Source organism: Ursus arctos, unplaced genomic scaffold (assembly GCF_023065955.2).
Source record: "Ursus arctos isolate Adak ecotype North America unplaced genomic scaffold, UrsArc2.0 scaffold_3, whole genome shotgun sequence".
In the NCBI taxonomy this organism is placed as follows: Eukaryota; Metazoa; Chordata; class Mammalia; order Carnivora; family Ursidae; genus Ursus; species Ursus arctos.
In genome coordinates this window covers 51,618,176-51,638,333 of record NW_026622985.1, presented here as the reverse complement: position 1 = coordinate 51,638,333, position 20,158 = coordinate 51,618,176, and the positions used below count along the sequence as shown (strand labels likewise).

The 20,158-nt window shown below is 34.9% G+C and overlaps 1 protein-coding gene across 2 annotated transcripts in view; it reads left to right on the top strand.

Annotated features, from left to right (window-relative positions):
* The window catches only part of HYCC1 (hyccin PI4KA lipid kinase complex subunit 1), a 108,993-nt gene that overhangs the window by 55,694 nt on the left and 33,141 nt on the right, over positions 1-20,158 (top strand). For both annotated transcript variants that reach the window (XM_026507508.4, XM_026507512.4), the window contains exons 2-7: positions 2,468-2,546; positions 9,810-9,911; positions 16,455-16,634; positions 17,478-17,558; positions 18,171-18,286; positions 18,678-18,773. In XM_026507508.4, coding sequence (XP_026363293.1) covers positions 2,496-2,546; positions 9,810-9,911; positions 16,455-16,634; positions 17,478-17,558; positions 18,171-18,286; positions 18,678-18,773 — 626 coding nt within the window. In that variant the 5' untranslated portion in view covers positions 2,468-2,495. The remainder of the gene's footprint in view (positions 1-2,467; positions 2,547-9,809; positions 9,912-16,454; positions 16,635-17,477; positions 17,559-18,170; positions 18,287-18,677; positions 18,774-20,158) is intronic.

Sequence of the window (20,158 nt, the reverse complement as noted above, 5' to 3'; positions counted from 1 at the left end):
TCCACCCAATTCTCTGTAATTTGATGTAGCATGGTTTTATTTGTAATCATTTTCTGTCCTACTAGAATAAACATTGGATAAATTTTAAAAACCCCTATTTGCATTTATATTTACTTTGCTTCATTTTGTTTCACAAATAAGTATATTGTGACAAGATAAAAGTTAGTAGATCCAGGGGCGCCTGGGTGACTCAGTTGGTTAAGTGCTTGACTTCGGCTCAGGTCATGATCTCAGGGTCCTGGGATTGAGCCTTACATCAGGCTCCGCTTGACCTGGGAGTCTGTCCCTCTCCCTCTCCCTCCGTCTCTAACCCCCTTACCCCGCACAACTCATGCTCTCTCTCTCTCTCTCTCTAATAATAAAAAAAAAGTAGGGGCGCCTGGGTAGCGCAGTCGTTAAGTGTCTGCCTTCGGCTCAGGGCGTGATCCCGGCGTTCCGGGATCGAGTCCCACATCGGGCTCCTCCGCTGGGAGCCTGCTTCTTCCTCTCCCACTCTCCATGCTTGTGTTCCCTCTCTCGCTGGCTGTCTCTCTGTCACATAAATAAATAAAATCTTAAAAAAAAAAAAAAGTAGATCCAGGCAGAAAGAAAATAAGAGTAAGAGTATAATATGAAACAAGAAAAAGGGTAAATTCAGGCCTGCTTTTTTGTGTATAGATTTAGGGCAGAAACTGTGACTCCCAATTTATTACAATCAGAGCAAAGAGAATCAGTTATGAGAGTCACAGTATCCATATGTAAAAGCAAACAAGTTACTCTAAAGGAGAGTTTTTTCTGGTGGTGAAAACTGAAGATGTGAATTTTCTCCTCTTTTGGATTTTAAACATGATACATGTGATCTAGCATGATTTTTGGTAACATTTGGGACACAATTCCAAAGCCCAGTTTATTTGAATGGACAGTTCTATAAAATCAGTAGTATGGTACACATCTGTGGTTTTTGATAGTTTGACTTGACCCAAGGATAAAATTTGGATTAAAAAATAAATGGGCTATTTTTTATGCTAAAAAGATAACATGCATATTTCTCAATTCTTAATGAATATGTGTGTGTGTATTTACACATATTTTTCTTAACCATGGTTTTATTTTTTTCTTTATTTTTTTAACCATGTTTTTAATGGGAATTAGACAATAGAAACTTCAGAGTATATTCTTTGGCAAGAACCTGTGTTGTTCATTAAGGCATATCTGTACACTTTGATAGACAGCTGAGCAGAGGCTATATGCATTGATATTCTTCAATAATAATATTCATAGTATTAAAACTTTATTGCCAGGTACTGTAATAAGCGCTTTTATTTGCATTTTTAATTTAATCCTCACAATAACCCCTTGCAAATAGGTGCTGTGGCTATCTGTATTTCACAGATGAAAAAAGTAAGGTTAATGAGTTGCCCAAGGTTATACTACAAATAAGTAATAGAATCAGGATTCCACTTCTGGCAATTATGCGTCTCTTTCTAGTACAATATAATGCTGATGAAAATTAAGAAGCTTAATGCAGGATTTGTGCCTCAGGAGGTTAGGAAATCAGATAGAGCTAAGGTTTTCCTTCAAGAAACAGTTTTTAGGTCTACTCTCATACAGATGGGTGAAGAAAACTACATTGTATGTTCACAAAAATTTTGCTTGAAGTAAATTTGTTTTGCATTTTCTTTAGCTTCCTTTCCCCCTTATTTTTACTTAACTAAATCCCAGTCTTCTGAATAACTGTTGTTGAATATGATCATTATCTTGAATAGTACCACTTTTACTCTTATTTAGTAAGTATTAAGCTTTCAGGGAACCAAGTGGCTTGTCTAAATAGCTTGTAAAGAATCAAAATATAAGCAAATTGAATTACTTAAATGCTTTCTATAAAGTCAATTTTGTAGCGTGTCTTTTTATATTTTTACAGTTTTAAAATATTTTCTGTAGTTTTCTTAAGATGCATGATATTTTGGAATTATTTCATTGAAACTAGGGGAAAGTGTTCAGTATGTTTTGCAGCTGGCATTCCTAAAAGCTGAATGAAAATTGCAGGGCCGGGGCACCTGGGTGGCACAGCGGTTAAGCGTCTGCCTTCGGCTCAGGGCGTGATCCTGGCGTTATGGGATCGAGCCCCACATCAGGCTCCTCTGCTGTGAGCCTGCTTCTTCCTCTCCCACTCCCCCTGCTTGTGTTCCCTCTCTCTCTGGCTGTCTCTATCTCTGTCGAATAAATAAATAAAATCTTTAAAAAAAAAAAAAAAGAAAATTGCAGGGCCAATTTCATTATGTTATGATATTTATACTTCTATTAAAACTCTTGTGTTTGGATCCTTGTTTGTGCACATTGTTTTGAAATGAGCCTAGTAATTTATGTTTGAAACTGCTTTAATTTCACAAATAAGAAGTAACTTAATTTTATAGGGTTAGTTCTATTCATAGTAATCTAACTATAAAATGTACTCAAAATTTTAACATTTTTCTATGTTATCTTTCAGGTCGAGGGTCTAGAACAGATGTGGAAAGATGTTCACTTCAGAGAAAGGGGCTGTGGAGGAATGGTTGTCAGAATTTAAGGTAATATTTACTGTTTCAATATAATAATTATATTACAAAGAAGTTTTATTTGGGGTTTAAATCCCAGTGGCTCTTTTTAAAATTTTATTTTACTTTTTATAATTTTTATTTTTTATGACTGAAAGGCTATATGTATATGGAAGCAGAAATATGTTCCAACAAATCTTAATAAGGAATTATTTGCACGTAGTAATTCTTTCCAGGAAATAAATCCTTTTTTTCTCCCAAGTGGTTAAAAGTTTGTTTTCTCCTTTTCATAGCAACGCCACAAAGAATGGTTAAGGTTTCTGAATGTTAATGTTACCCTCTCCAACCTTTAAAGATTCAGCATTGAAATGTTTCTCCCAATTTGGAGCGCAATGGGAGTGGGTATGATAAACAATGGGGAGAAGATGGGAAGATATTTGCCCACCTTTCTACCAGTGGATCCTTCTTTAGCTGGCTAACTTTTGTTTTCTTTTCTTAATGAACTTTTCTCTATACTAGCTAAAATTGTGTTCTTTTTTTGTGGGGGGCGGGGGTGCAGAGGGAAAGAGAAGGAGAGCGAGAACCTTAAGCAGGCTCCATGCCCAGTGCAGAGCCTGACATGGAGCTCTATTTTACAACCCTGAGATCATGACTGAGCCAATATCAAGAATCAAAAACCCTCAACCAACTGAGCCACTCAGGGGCCCCTAAAACTGTATCCTTTAACCAGTTAATTACCTTCTCCTTGTCCTCTGGGTCTTGTTACACATAATTATGTGAACTTCATGATCATGAACCATAGGAATGAAGGGTTTAGGCTGCAACTGTCACTTTTTTTGTCCAGCCTAATCAGCCCATGACTTTCGGGGACTTTCGGAAGACTACACAACAGGCACTATATGGGCATCTCACCAAACAGAGGAAAAGATAAAATTATAGGATTTGGAGGAAAGGTGAAGTTTAGATGAAATTTAAATGAAGCAGTATTTTTATGGTCTCAAAACAAAGCAGAACTGTGTGTAATGGAGTCAAAATCTGGTGTGGACTTCAAAGTGGACCCAAGGTCATGTTGTCTTGGAAACTACAAAGTTAACATCTATGAGGAATGTTGTGCTCAGAAACCCCTTATCTGAAGCTCTGCCTCTGCACCTTGTTTGGAAATCAAACCTGCTTCTCTGTGTCAAGGTGACTTAGATCCTCCATGCAAGAGTGGGATGTTTCATTCTTACTGATACATGTTTATACAGCCAAGTTTTTGATATCTATGATTGTAGATAACAAGGCTTCTCAGTGAATAAGAATACAGCTAGTCACTCAAAATAGGGAGGTTGTTATGAAACCTCAGCTGCAGTGTGTCCTTGGAGAAGCAATGTTTCCTGTTAATTTTGTAGCTGGCCTTATCAGTCATTATTATCTCATCCTGACAAATGGCTGGGCAGATTTTCACTTTGTCAGTTATTACAGTCATGAGTTGAGTATCCTTCTACAGATCCCCTAAGTCATCATAAAGTGATGTAGAATCTTATAAAATTGCACTGTATATAGTGCCTTCTACATATTTTAATAATTTGATTAAACATTCTGCATATGTTGTTTTTGTAAGTGTTCAAGGTGTTTTTAAGTTGTTTTTTTCTTTTTTTTTGCTTCAGGAGTGTTTAATGTGGTTCATTATATCATGATTTTTAAAAAATATTTATTTATTTGAGAGAGAGGAAGCACAAAAGGGGAGAGGAGCAGAGGGAGAAGCAGACTCCCTGCTGAGCAAGGAGCTGGACATGGGGCTTGATCCCAGGACTCTGGGATCATGACCTGAGCCAAAGTCAGACACTTAACTGATTGAGCCACCCAGGCACCGCATCATGATTTTTTTTGACAGTTTGATGGATATAGTCAAGTTTAAGAGTTGAGTACTACTTCTAGGGCATTGTTAAGTTTAATAGTAAAGTCAAATTTGCAAAAACAAATATAGCCAGCCATTTAGTCATTTTTTAGTATGGGAGTTGTGGAAGGGGGGCATGTTAAAGAGTGGGGGAAGGGTTAGCTGTTAAGGCAAATAATTGAAAATCATGACTTATTCCCTTACCTTCCTGTCTGTTTGTTTATTCCTTCCTCTCCTGGCTTGAATATGTAGTACCCTAGCAAGTGTAGCAGTGAAGGTTAAGCGGGCAGTATAGTAAGTAGTATGGGCAAAGTATGCCCTAGTGTTTGAGGAGGTGGGTAGTTGGGCAGAGGATTGCAGAGGTGACATGCAGAAGACTCAGCCAGAGTGGTTACATTGGTGGGTTGGTTACTTTGAGTAAATAAGTAAATGCATGGAGGATAATGGGAGTTAGGTTTCTCTGTGTCTGAGAAAGGAATTAGAAACATGTAATGAGGAAAGGCAAGAAAGAACACTAAGGTGTTAGATTAGAATTGAAAGAATCAGTATGAACTCATGGTCTAAATAATATGTATATGATAAAGTTATAAATGTAAAACCATACATAAATGCATCCATGTATTTCCCAGCTTTATTCACTGGGGGGGGGGGGCAAGGAACAATGACACCCTGGTAGTAATGAGTACGCCATGCACCCAGCTTGTTTTCTAAATACCATCTTCAACTAAAAGAAACTAGGATGTGAATAAAATATTATCTAAATAATATTTTAGCAATATAACATATATTATGTGGGTAGCACTATTTTATCAAAATTTTTATAAGTTTAATTCAAGAATAAAGAAACTTTTCCATTGGGAGAAGGGGAGTGAAATCCTGGACCCCATGAATTAAATTTAATTTTCCTCTAGCCCCCCAAGATTAAATTTACCCAATTTTCTTTCTTTTTTTAAAAGATTTTATTTATTTATTTGAGATAGAGAGCCTGAGAGAGAGAGCATGAGCTGGGGGGAGGGGCAAAGGGAGAAGCCTGGGAGCCCATCCCAGGGCTTGATCCCAGGGTCCTGGGATCATGACCTGAGCCCAAGGCAGATGCTTAACCGACCAAGCCACCCAGGCACCCCTAAGTTTACCCAATTTTCAGTCAATTTAATATATTGAATGTTTTAAATTATTGTCAAGTTGACATTATAGCTAATTAAAGAGAAGATATTTTCTATTCCTTGTTTAATTTGGTAAACATTCCTGAAAATTATTTTGAGTGTTATTCTGAATTGTGTTAATGTGTGTTGAATTCAGCTCTGTTTATGTTTGATAAAGAGATTAAGTTTATCAGGCAAAATCATTATGATATTAAAGGTAATAGAAGGTAGAAAAGTGCTTGAGAACATATCTTTTAAGTACTTTTAAAATTAGAATATCTTGTCTTTTGAAATAATTTGTGATGTTAGTTGCATGTTTTGGTTAAAATATTTAAGAAGGGGGGCGCCTGGGTGGCACAGCGGTTAAGCGTCTGCCTTCGGCTCAGGGCGTGATCCCGGCGATCTGGGATCGAGCCCCACATCAGGCTCTTCTGCTATGAGCCTGCTTCTTCCTCTCCCACTCCCCTGCTTGTGTTCCCTCTCTCGCTGGCTGTCTCTATCTCTGTCGAATAAATAAATAAAAAATCTTAAAAAAAATATTTAAGAAGGGATGCTTGTATGTATGTATATATATATATATGTACATATATATATGTACATATATATATATATATATAGAAAGAGAGAGAGAGGGATTGAGGGAGAGAAGGGGGTGGGGGAAGCCTCTGGTTGTTTAATTTGATAACCATGGTGCTATTAGGGCTGTAAGATCAGATTGACAAAGTAGTACAAGCACATAGGGACTCAAAAACCCTTTGATGTAATCATAATTATTCTGCTAGGTGGTTTTATGATGTTGGAAAAATCACATTAACTTATTTAGGTTTCAATATGCTCATCAGAAAGAGTGAAGTGGGTGGTCTGTGAAGATGATTTTAGTTCTACATTGTTCCGTGTCGCAGTCTGAACTCCCAACCCTGTAACTTCATTCACCATGCTCACAACTGCACGAAGACAACACAATTTTTGCTTTGTGCAATTTTTTTTTTTTTTGCCTTTGGAAAAACTATTCATATCTACTCTAGCTATGGGCCCTCATTGGTATTCTCTTCATATACCAACTAAGTGATTAGACTTGAGACTTCATTATTTTAAGATTACATTAATAGTTTCTTTTTTTTTCAAGATTTTTTTCAAGATTTATTTATGTGTGTTAGAGAGAGAGCGAGCACGAGTGGGGGGGCAGAGGGAAAAGGAGAGGGAGAGAAGCAGACTCCCTGCTGAGCTGGGGAGCCCATTGGGGGCTAGACTCCAGGACCCTGAGATCATGACCTGAGCCAAACTGAGAGTCGGATGCTCAGCCAACTACCCAGGTGCCCCTAGATTTTATTTATTTATTCATTTTAGAGAGAGAGAGAGTGAGTGCCCACGTGCATGAGTGGGGAGAGGACAGAGGGGGACAGAGAGAGAGAGAGAGAGAGGGAATCTCTCAAGCAGACTCCGCTGGAATGCAGAGCTGGATGAGGAGCTCAATCCCAGGACCCTGAGATCATAACATGAACTGAAACCAAGAGCTGGCCGTTCAACCTACTGAGCCACCCAGGCACCCCTCAGTTTCTATCTTTTCGAAGATTTATTTGTATAGTATTAACTTTCAGATTGTGTTGTGTTTTTCTTAATGTTATGTGTAGACTTATCTAGCAGATTTCTAGACTCCTAATTTTTTCAATTTTCTGGTAATCACCGAATCTTAAAATCTAATCTATGTATAATGTTGAATAGAGTTGTTTTATTTATTGGTTCTCCATCCATCTGTCTTCATTAATTCTCTTCCACCCAACCCATATCACCTCCTTACATTTTTAAAAAACCATCTGCCAAAATGATACTTTGGTATGAAGCATCTGTCTTCTTCAAATTTTGCCAAGACTAAGTTCCCATTATTTTTTTTATTTTTATTTTTTTTGTCTCCAGTTCTGCCTTTTGAAAAGTGAGAAAGCTTAGCTGGTATTTAAGAAGGCCAGTACCTTTGAACTATTACAGTGCAAGACAATGTAAAGGTTTGCTGTAATAGTATTTAAATCCATTAGGCTCTGTTAGATTTTAAGTTTTTCAAAGCACTGTTCATAAACACAGCAATTATATTTTCTCCCCTTCTATAGACAAAAGTGGCTTTTCCCACATTTACAAAATGAAATAATGACAGAATTGTGCACTAATTTTTAGAAGACGCTTCCTCTCAGTTAGCAGCATAGTGTCCTAGGTCCAGGGTATTTTCTGGGGTTTGTCTTTTCAGAGAAGAGCTACTCTTTTGCCTTCAGCTGTTTCACAGAAAATATTTTATCTCATGAGGGTTAATTGGTACATAAAGTGAAAATCGTAATTCACATTTTTTAAAAATTTATTTATTTATGTGAGAGAGACAGAGATAGTGACAGAGAGCATGAACAGGGAGGAGAGGGAGAAGCAGGCTTCCCACTGAGTGGGGAGCCCATCCCAGGGCTTGATCCCAGGACCCTGGGATCATGACCTAAGCCGAAGGCAGACGCTTAACCAACTGAGCCACCCAGGCTCCCCTGTAATTCACATTTTTAATGAAGGTTACAGTTTTAGCCTCGATAGTATATGTAATATAATAATCTTTCTATTCACTAATCATTTTTTTAAGATTTATATTTCAATTAGCTTAGTTTAGAATTTTATAGTTAGACACACACACACATAATAGTGTATTTTATATATAAGTCAGGTTCATTTCCATTCAGGGAGTTAAAAATCTGTTGTTTATTTGACTGTTATTCCCTTTTATATAAATTCCCCTAGTATTAGGTTACTCTTGATCAAATAACGGAAATGAAATGTTGCCTGGAGATCTTTTGTTACATGCTTTTGAAATATTGAAGAATGCCCTAATCCCCTCTTTATGTAAGCAGTTGCAGTGAAATTTCTTTTTACTCTGGAGAATGGTGGAAGGTTTCCAGATAGTTCACGTTTACTTACCATTCTGGTAAACAAAGCTATCTTATTGACTTAAAAAAAGAATCTATTCAATTATATATCTTAAGATGAAATGTGACCTATTTTTAAAGAATCTACTGAAGTGTAAACAGTGGCTGTGTTTATTTCTTATTCTGTTCATCTTATCATAAATCCCTTCAGCAAAGGTTTGAGTATGAGGCCTTATGCTGAATACCATGGATGGAGAGATGATAAGATAGTTCTTGCCCTTAAGGAGCTCAAAGTAAAAATGAGTCACATATCCTTAGTATAAACATTTATGCTGTTTAATTTTCTGTGTCTGTTTATGCACATGTACACCTATATATACTAACCATAATTGTTTTAAATTATGATATACTAGGAGATGGAACATGTAGAAATAGTGTATATCCTGGAATGACTGTTAGCAATATCTTGAAACATTATATCTACCGCAGGGTTAATATTTGTTGATTGATTAAAGTAATTTTCATGAGAAAAAATAATGACTTGGAGACAGATAGTAAGGAAGGGATATACTCTAGAAGGGTAGGTTTTTATCATTTCTTATAATGAAAATGCTTTGTTTTTGCTCTTGGTTTTGTTTTTTTGTTTTTTCCAGATTTCCCTATTACTTTTACCCAAAACTGTCTGACTTGAGTTTTATGTCTTCCCATTCCTCTCTTTTCTTGGTGTCTTTTCTGAATGGATGGTGCTGGCAAGCTGTAAACAGTTGTCCATATTTTAAATGGCAATAGGAAAACTAGTTTGTTGGTAGTGTGGCTGTTTCTCTAGTTCTGAGAAGTATAAACTCTGCCCCCAGTGCCTAACTTAATAGTATATGTAACTCAGGAGTTACTTTGGTAGATGATCTGTGGCTTTAAGGTTTGAAACATTATTCGATTCTTATACAACATGTTTATTAAGAAGTAGGATCAATACCACTAATGAGTTTGTAACTTATGTAATGCTACAAAAAATGTATCTCTGGTTTTACACATGTTTTGTATCCTATTTCTAACCTTAAACCGTGATCAAAGATAAAATGTTAATGTTAATTTATATCCCTGTTGATGATAAGAAAATTAAATATGTTTTTTGTTGAGATATAATTCACATGACATAAAATTCATTGTTTTAGGGGGAAAGTATAGTGGTTTTTGGTATAGTCACAATATTGTGCAACTAACACCAGCATCTAATTCCATCACACCAAAAAGAAACTCCATACCTATTAGTCACTCCCAATTCCCTCTCCCCCAATCTCTGGCAACAACTAATCTCCTTTCTGTTTATGGGTTTGCTTATTCTGGACACTTCATAAAAATAAAATCTATTTTTAAAAAATTTTTTTAGACACTACCAGAAACATCTTTATCAAATTATGCCACAAATTTGAAAGACAAGAGTTCTTTAGTTTCATCTCTGTATAAAGTTATCCAGGAGCCACAAAGTGAGGTAAGTACTCTTACAGTTTATTGTGCTAGTAGTGTTCAGTTGATTGATTTATAATTTTTTATTGTGAAATATAACATATGTATAAAAGAGTAAGAAAAAGTATGTGTTTAAAGAACTTTAATATATATTATGGATTGTTTATCTGATTATATTTGAGAAATGGGGTGGAGGGGTAAGAGTAGAATACTGTATGTTCAAAAAATGGTAGAATAAAAAAAAAGAACTATAATAAAATGAACTTCACTGTACCACCTCCTAGACCAAGAAATAGAATTATTACCATATTCTGAAAGTCATATCTGAACATGTTCCTCCTCTTCCTCTATCTGTTTGTCTATCTGTCTGTCTATCTATCTGTCTTGTTAGAGGTAGCCTAGAAAATCAGGGCTATTATATGTATCAATTGATTCAACAAATATTTGTTTGCTCATTATGAGCCAGCTTCAGTGCTAGGCAATAGAAAATCAAAGATAAGTAACACATGGTCTTTATCCCGAAAGAAGAAAGGGAGAGAAAATAGGTAAATACACGAATTCAAGGCAATGCCCAGATGGATATGCACAATTCCAGGTATGCAAGGGGAAAGGGCATTCCAAACTGTTGGGTTAGTATATGGAGGCCTGAGAAAATGCAAAACATTTAAGGAATGGCAAGCAGTTTGACCCAGCCAGTGTTTCTTTGTCCTTCCTTCTTTTCTCTTGCCCCCATCTCCTTTTCTCTTTTTTTAGAAAGAAAATGTAGTTTGAAGGTGATAAAATGGTCTATACTCCAGATTCTTGTGCTTACAAACCCCACCATTCATAGTAGAAATAAAAAAAGGATTGGAAATAGTGTGGAAAATAAAAGGCATGGCATTTGGAAAAAAGCAAATAGACTAATGCAATAGTTAACAAGAGAATAAGACTGGTACTGAACTGAAGCTGGAAAGATTGGTTTAGGCTGTAACCATGGTGAGCCTTGAATTCCATCATAAGCAGGTTAGACTTTTTTTGCACTGAAGGCGTGACTTGATTAGATTATTGTTTCAGGAAGTTGGCTATGTGGAGGATAGATTGGAGAGTGGAAAAATTGAAAGCAACAGATGCTAGGACAGTAGCCTAGGAGGGAGCTATTGAGAATGGAAAGAGGTGGAGTAGAGGGGAGAGATATGAGGCATGTAGTTTTTTTTTTTTTTTTTTTTTTTTTTTTTTTTTTTTTTACCTAAGTTTGGTAGATCACATGGCAGCTCTAACACCACTAATGTTGTTATTCGTTGGTAAAATAACTTATACCCTGAGTCTGGTCCTGTGTAAATCTATGTGCCTTTTGGATGAAGCTCTCAAAACTATAGCCTACTGTTATTTGAGTAGTCAACCTCTTTGGGAAGGGGTTCTGGAAAAACCCAGCTTCTACTGATTATGCTGTAAAGTGCATCATGACTTTTACAGGCTGAAGAAAAGACTAGGGATGAAATTGACAAGCCCAAAACTTTACCTGGAATAACTGAATAAAACAATCAAATTTTGCTTCTCCCTTCCTTCTCCCCAAAGCTTTTTAATTTGTATAGTATGTGTAGGAAGCTTGTTTTCTTGAAGGGTGTTAGTTTCTAAAGTATTTGGGTGGAAGGTATTTTAAAGTTTTCCATGTTTGAGAATTATTTCACCAAATAGAATAAGTATAGGTATATGCTTTATTTTTTTAAACAAATTTAATCTTGTTTCTAATTTACTGTTTAGTATTTAGTATTTTGAAAGTCTTAAAAATCATCCTGTGATGAAGGGTGTTTTAACCAGGCTACTTTGGATATTGTTTGTAAGGTAAATTTCTGATAGACTAGTTTGATTCGTAGCATTTCTTTTATGCAAAGTGAATACAGCTCTCATGGTTCAGAGCAGTATTTCTCAAAGCATTTGCGATGAAGGACCAGTTTTTAAAAAAAATTTCAGTCTGTCACAGACCAATGTGTGTACCACATGCCCATGATGAATGTGTGACTCACATCATATGTGAAGTACCACACAAATTTGATAACCCCTGACTGATCTATACTATATCCCATTCAGTAAGCCGGCTGATCACCCACTTGGATGTTGCAGCAATATCAATTTGCTGTAAATATTTCTTTTTTTAAAATGTTTTTTTATTATATTATGTTAGTCACCATACAGTACATCCCTGGTTTTTGATGTAAAGTTCGATGATTCATTAGTTGCGTATAACACCCAGTGCACCATGCAATACGTGCCCTCCTTACTACCCATCATCAGCCTATCCCAATCCCCTATCCCCCTCCCCTCTGAGGCCCTCAGTTTGTTTCTCAGAGTCCACAGTCTCTCATGCTTCATTCCCCCTTCTGATTACCCCCCTTTCTTTATCCTTTTCTTCCCCTACCGATCTTCCTAGTTCTTATGTTCCATAGATGAGAGAAATCATATGATAATTGTCTTTCTCTGCTTGACTTATTTCACTTAGCATTATCTCCTCCAGTGCCATCCACGTTGCAACAAATGTTGAGAACTCTTTCTTTCTGATAGCTGAGTAATATTCCATTGTATATATGGACCACAATTTCTTAATCCAGTCATCTGTTGAAGGGCATCTTGGTTCCTTCCACGATTTAGCTATTGTGGACAATGCTGCTATGAACATTGGGGTGCATATGGCCCTTCTCTTCACTACATCTGTATCTTTGGGGTAAATACCCCGTAGTGCAATGGCTGGGTCATAGGGTAGCTCAATTTTTAACTTTTTAAGGGACCTCCACACTGTTTTCCAGAGTGGCTGTACCAACTTGCATTCCCACCAACAATGTAGGAAGGATCCCCTTTCTCCACATCCTCTCCAGCAATTGTTGTTTCTTGCCTTGTCAATTTTTGCCATTCTAATCAAAAACACACTAAGATACCTACCACCTGTAAATATTTCTAAATGTTTCCAATTTCTGTATTTACATTGTTGGGCATTGGTAACATTTGTGGATAGTCTTTGGTCCATGGACCACACTTTTAGAAGCACTAGTTTAGGAGGTTTTGCATGTACGTTTGTTTTATGTTTTTTTAATTTGATTTGTGTGGTTAAGACAGTGTATATTCTGTATTCTTTTTTTTTTTTTTTAAAGATTTTATTTATTTATTTGACAGAGAGAGACAGCCAGCGAGAGAGGGAACACAAGCAGGGGGAGTGGGAGAGGAAGAAGCAGGCTCCCAGCAGAGCAGGGAGCCTGATGTGGGGCTTGAACCCCTGGAATCACACCCTGAGCCGAAGGCCGACGCTTAACAATTGAGCCACCCAGGCACCCCATATTCTGTATTCTTAAAACACAACTCAGTCTTAAAAAAATGTATTTAGAAGTGCTTCTAAAATATAACAGTGTAATCTACTTTAATATCATAGCCCTCCTTTTCCTCTTTGGAATATTTTGTATCTTAATTTGGAGATATTCCTAAAATGTTGATATCATCCATTGTCTTTTGACATTTTTGAAATTTGGGACAATGGTTTGGGTGTCATTTGAAGTTTGGCAAATTTGGTATTTGGATTTTATTAATAGTAATTTTTCATTATTCTGTTAATTTCGTTTAATAAGTATTTATTGAACCCATATAATGTGCCAGAAATCACTTAGAAATGTAGCAGTGAACAAAATAGACTAAAATCTTGATCTTCTGGATTAGAACTTGTATTCTAGTAGATAGAATAGACATTAAGCAAATACCTAAATGTATAATATAGTGTTGGTTAGTGATAAAACTATGAAGAATAAAGTGGAGTAGGGGGAGTATGTGGTGAGATTCAGGTGGTATTGGTTGAATCAGCTCTGAATGAATTGGGGGAAAAAATAAAACTAGGGGCAAGAGTTTTCCAGGAGAGGGAGTAGTGAATGCAAAGACCCTGAGATAGAAAGTGTGTGGTATGTTCAAGAAATTGTAGAGGCAGTTTATGGGTACAATGCAGTTTGCTTGACTGACCCTTTTATTAACTATAACTTTAAGACAGGCATATGATTAGAGGCTAACAGAGCTCAAGTGTGTTATTAAACCAGCTGTTTTGTGACAGAGCCACATAAAGTCTCTTTGGTGTTCTAGGCATAGGGAGCCCAGAGTATGGAGAGATCATTCAGTGGGTACTGGCTCCTGAAGAGTGGTGTCCTTCCAACTTTTCTGTATCTTTTTCCTACCTACGTTCCTCAGTAATAGTTCGATGTAAAAAAATTAATTTGCAAGATTTTCTTGTAAATTTACACAAACTTAACTCTTTCCCAACTACTGTCCCTGCTTTAGTCATTCAAAGGCATTTTTATGTCACATTTCTATCACCATTAGAAATCTCTCTTAGGATACAGACTTCTTACTTATAAATGGATTTTTTGTAAAAGTTTATTTGTAACTTACTTGTTTTAGAATCCAGAATGTATTTTAGAATGGAAAGAAGGTACATGATGATTAGGTTCTCATTAGACCCATAAAAAGCCCATTTAATACCTGAAAATATACTTGAGGTGCAGTTCTCTCTTAACAGTACTGTAAAATCTACCTACCAAATGTAACAATATGTCCATGAGAAAATACATACAAAAATTCAAACCAAACACTAGTAACACAGCATGTTCTAAAGCTCCATTGCTTATCTAAAATATATTCAAGTTAGATAAGTCAAACACTGCCCGTATTTCCTACGTTACATATTTTTCTATGCTTTTCTGATATTTTTCAGGTATGTTTGTAAAGGAGTCAAAAAGTGTTAGCTCCAGTTCTGATCTTTGTGAGCTGCATAATTTTGGCCATAGTAGATAGCCTCTTCGTCTCAATTTCCTTATGTAGAAAGTATGGATAATTATATTCTACCCTACAATGGTGTGGGAATGGAACAGGTTCAAGTACTTTGAAAGTACTTTGCAAGTTGTAAAACACCGCACAGATACTGGTATTTGTCTCTCTTGGTTTGACATGCATAATTTCATCTAACCTCATTGTAACATAATGATTTCTCCACCTTTGAAACTGTCTTCATTTGGTTCTGCTTTCATAAAGCAAAAATTCTTTTAATTTTGGATTTTAAATTGGTTATAAGACCTTTTGAGGGTGTTTTGATTAAAATTGATTATGTGTTCATGCAGATTATTGAATAAATTTTCAACATAAAATTTCATAATTTCGCAAATACTTGTTAGGTTATATCAACTGATTTAACCAAAGTTTTCCCAGGTAGTTAAAGATTAGGGCTGTTACACAACACTACAAAATTGCTGACGTTGGTCCAGAAAGAAATTTTAAAGACGCTACTCTGAAAGCCAAACATTTTCCTGCCAGTTCTTCTTTTTTCCTATCACCCCAACCCAGTTACTCCAAATTCCTACTAAAAAATGTCTCTTGTTATCTATGAATGGGGTTACTTTTCCTCTAGCTGTCCAGTTTCCTTTTACCCTTGCCATGCCACAGTGGACATCTGTTGCCCTCTGACAACCATTTTGGGAATGAAAAAAATATTCCTTAATTGTCAGAAGTTAGATAATTTTTCAATAGGAAAGACTAATTTGACTTAATATTTATTGAAGTGTAACTTTCACTGCACCTTGTATAAATAATATTGACTTTAGTTATACCCAGTATACTTTACATATTTAGCATATTTGAAATCAGATCATCCACCGTACACTAGTTTCTGTTCATTACAATTACTGGAAGTAGAAAATTTGTTTAGTAAATTGACTTAAATCAATTGCCTAAGTTAATGAAGTGAATGAACTCTAGTTCATTGAAAATATAACAGCCTGACGTTTTGAAAAATCAGTACCCTGTGACTCTCTTCACATATTTATGACTTGTGTGTGATCATTGTATATGCTTTAAGATAATACTTACATATAAGAATCTCTTATGTTAACTTTCTGATTTAAAAAAAAATGTCTATGACATAGATACAGTTATCTCTATTAACTGGGTAATGCTGGCATGTGGTGGGAGAGGAGAAGGTTATAGATAACTCCAGATTGTGTTTCAAATAAAATGACAGCAATGTTTAGATTATCCGGGGGGCAATGAACCATGGTTACAATAGGGATCTAGATCTAGGGGTGCTATAATTATTCAGCTATTCCGTACACATTGCTGTCGGAGGCTGCCTAATTATAAGCTCAGGAGGGTGACGTGATGATAACTACCTAGGATTCCCATTTCAATTTCTCCAACCCTGTAGGTAATCATGTATATATTGGCATGTTTTATCAGGAAGATAGGAGATTAGGGAAGAAACTTCTTACAACCTAGCTATTTTAATAAGTTAAAAGATATGGTATAAATAACAATACCACTTTAGAGTTATAGATTATTTTAAAGTTTACAGGTGCTTCCAAATACATTTATTTTGAACTGTTTGGCCTTCCACTAGAAGTAAACTTTCAAAGGTTTGCTAAATAGCTTAGCAGTGAATAGTTTTGCTTCCAAAAAAATGAAAACATTTATATATTTCAGTAATTACCAATTAGGGGAAGCCATTTTAATTTCATATGTCAGTGTCATTCAAATACAGTCTAATCCTTGAATTAACACTTCGTCTTTTTTCCAGTTGCTAGAACCTGTCTGTCACCAGCTCTTTGAATTCTATCGCAGTGGAGAAGAGCAGTTGCTTCGGTTTACACTGCAGTTTCTTCCAGAATTGATTTGGTGCTACCTTGCGGTCTCAGCCAGCAGAAATGTGCATAGCAGTGGATGTATTGAAGCTCTTCTTCTAGGGGTTTACAATTTGGTTTGTATTTAATGCAGTTAACAAATGTTTGCCAAGAGCAAATATATAACCTTTTCAGCAAAAGTGAATACATAATATCAACTGCTTTTCATTTTAGTAAAGCTAATATTTGGTTTTCATACATCAAAATGATGCATAGCTCATTCTCCTAAAAATAACTTTATGGAGGTTGAAGGCCAGACAGGCATACATAAAATTATGTAAATATACCTTTTTGGATTAAAAAGACTGAAAATCAGACCATTTCAGAAAGTTCTTTTATAGAGATATCTAAAAATATCAGTGTTGAATTTTAATTTTTTTGAATTTAAAATCTATTGTTTATAAATTGTCTTTCAGTGACCTTCACAAAAAGCTTGGGAGAAAAGATCTAGTCTAATACGTACCACTAATAATTTCATAAAATCTGGACTGTCTCCAGAATTCATACCATTGATTTAACAGATAGTTTTCATTACTCTTTGTGTATTGGTTAGTATGATATTCTAGATACTTAAGGTTTGTACTTTTTAAAAAGGAAAAGAAATTTAAGGGCCTTTTCTTGACATATTTCATAACTATGTTAATTGATTTAGAAAATGTAACTTTTTACATAAGGAAAACCAGTGATTATTAAGACACTACACATCTCTATTTCAGCTTTCCTATGTTACTTATATCTTAAAGAGGAAGGTTAACTCCTGGTGTTTATAAATAATTGATAATTGATTTCATAGTTTGTGATTTTAGTTAACTTTACAGTTCATTTCCTTTCAGGTCTTTGTTTTAGACTAACCATTTATAGTTAGCTTTTAAACTTCTGTGTAAAAAATAAATATTTTAAGTTTTTTTTCACTTTTATAGGAAATAGTTGACAAACAGGGACATAGCAAAGTATTGAGTTTTACGATTCCATCTTTATCCAAACCATCTGTATATCATGAAGTAAGTGATATTTTCTTAAGGTAAATTTTTTGGTTCTAAGATTTGAAGTTGCTATAAATTAGGGTCTGGTTATTGAGCCCTCCCCGCCAAAGTTGATTAATTTATTAGTACCTTAAAAAATACAAAACACCAGACAAGGCATTTACTATTCTCAAAGCAAAATGAGAAATCAGAATCATAAAACTTTAAAATCTGATTAAGAGATCTGTTGAAAATACTCATTTTAAAATATTTTTCTCTCCTTCTGATGGATAAAACTAGTCTAATATTTTTGTATGTGGCAATTATGTATTTCTGGGGTAGAACTTTTTTAAGTTCTTATTTTAATTCCAGTATAGTTTACATACAGTGTTAACGTATATACAATGCAGTGATTCAACAATTCCATACATCGTCCGTTATTGGTATAGAATTTTTGAAGTTAAGCTAATTTTATTTTTATTTGTGGTTTGCGTTTTAAGTAATTGTTAAATCTCTGAGCAGAAAATTTAATAGGCAGTCGCAATGTTTTTAAGACATGATGTTCATAGCAATTATTCTTAGTGGTTTATATATTCTCACTATCACATTTTCAATAGAATGGCTTTTTCTTCTTTATTCAAATGTCTCTAGCCTTCCAGCATTGGGTCCATGGCTCTGACTGAGAGTGCACTATCCCAGCATGGTCTGTCAAAAGTTGTGTACAGTGGACCTCACCCCCAAAGGGAGATGCTGACAGCACAGAATAGGTATACTGTGGAGACATAACCTACTATCCCACCACACTAATTTTTAAAAGATTATTTCAGTAGAATTATAAATAATGTTTAATGCGCTGTATGTAACACTTTTTAAAAATATTTGGTCATTTTATACAAGAGAAAAACACATTTTTGTGAAATGTTACTTTATACTTCGATTCAGATGTCATCTGGAACATTGAATCTTTAAGATAATTTTCAGATGACTGTGACTTGAGAAGTCTTTTTTTTTTTTCTTTTTAGTTTTGTATTGCTATTTATATGGTTATATTGTATGGGTCTATTCTATAACATAATATCTTTCCATAATGCCTGCCTAATTATGGTTGACTTCTTCGAATTCTAAAGATTTGTAAATATTCTTTTGGTTTATCTTTAGGTTTGAAGTGTTAACATTCCTTTTGTTGTGTTACAATGCTGCCTTAACCTACATGCCCAGTGTTTCTCTTCAATCATTGTGTCAAATTTGTTCAAGGTAAATAAAAATTCAAATATTTTTAATATTGAAATATATGAATCTAGGATTGCTTGTTTGTTACATATCTAAGTTATTTTTGATTTTTAATCATTTGTTTAAAACATTAGAAAAGTTAATATGAAACTTAGCCTAGCCAACATATAGAAAGCTCCTGATAAATGACAGTTCCAAAAAACATAATGAAGAGGGTAAAGCTGAATAACATTTCAATGGAATATTTAATCAGAAAAGAATCATACTATATAATTAAAAGGATGGAACTGTTAAGACCTTTTGATTTTTGGCATGTAGTTGGTTTCTGTTTTGTTACTTTGTTTTTATTTATTTTTATTGTGCTCTAATTTGGTATCAAGAAATAAGTAAGAGATACTGTTTTTAAACTCTCCTTGTTAAAAAAAATTGAACTTTACATCAAAAACCAGGGATGTGCTGTATTGTGACTAACATAATATAATAAAAAATATTATTATAATAAAAAAAATTGAACAAAGAGGTTGTTTAAATTAATTATGATAGTCCCTAGGTATACTATGCAAACATTTAAAAATTGTGATTTAAACAGGTATTTAATGATATTAATCATATATGGTATGATTCCAGCATTGACTTGAGTATGACCAGAATATTAATAATACTTATGTCTAATTGGTAGAATTATGGTTTATTTTTGTTTTTTTCTGTGTGATTTTTTTTGTCATTCTTTAAATTTTCGATGATGAACATATTACCTTTGGAAAAAAGAAAGCAAAACAGAAGATAGAGAAAATGCCTTTGGTTATATAAGTAAATAAGGGGAAATAGAATTAAGAGGCTTTTAGAATAATTTAGATTTAGGGAACTTATTTAGAAGAAGCAACTTTCAGAAAGAACGATTACCCAACATTTGTAGCAACATGGATGGGACTGGAGGAGATTATGCTAAGTGAAATAAGTCAAGCAGAGAAAGACAATTATCATATGGTTTCACTCATTTATGGAACATAAGAAATAGCAGGGAGATTGGTAGAAGAAGGAAGGGAAGAATGAAGGGGGGGGGTAAACAGAAGGGGGAATGAACCATGAGAGACTATGGACTCTGGGAAACAAACTGAGGGTTTCAGAGGGGAGGAGGGTGAAGGATTGGGATAGCCTGGTGATGGGTATTAAGGAGGGCACGTATTGCATGGAGCACTGGGTGTTTTATGCAAACAATGAATCATGGAACACTACATCAAAAACTAATGATATACTGTATGGTGACTAGCATAACATAATAAAAAGTTAAAAAAAAAGAAGATGCAACTTTGGAAAGTTAGTAAGAGGGAAGGTATCTAGAGCAATACTTATAAATCAAATCAAAACAAAACAAACAGAAAAGCAGAAATTGATACTAATAAGATAGC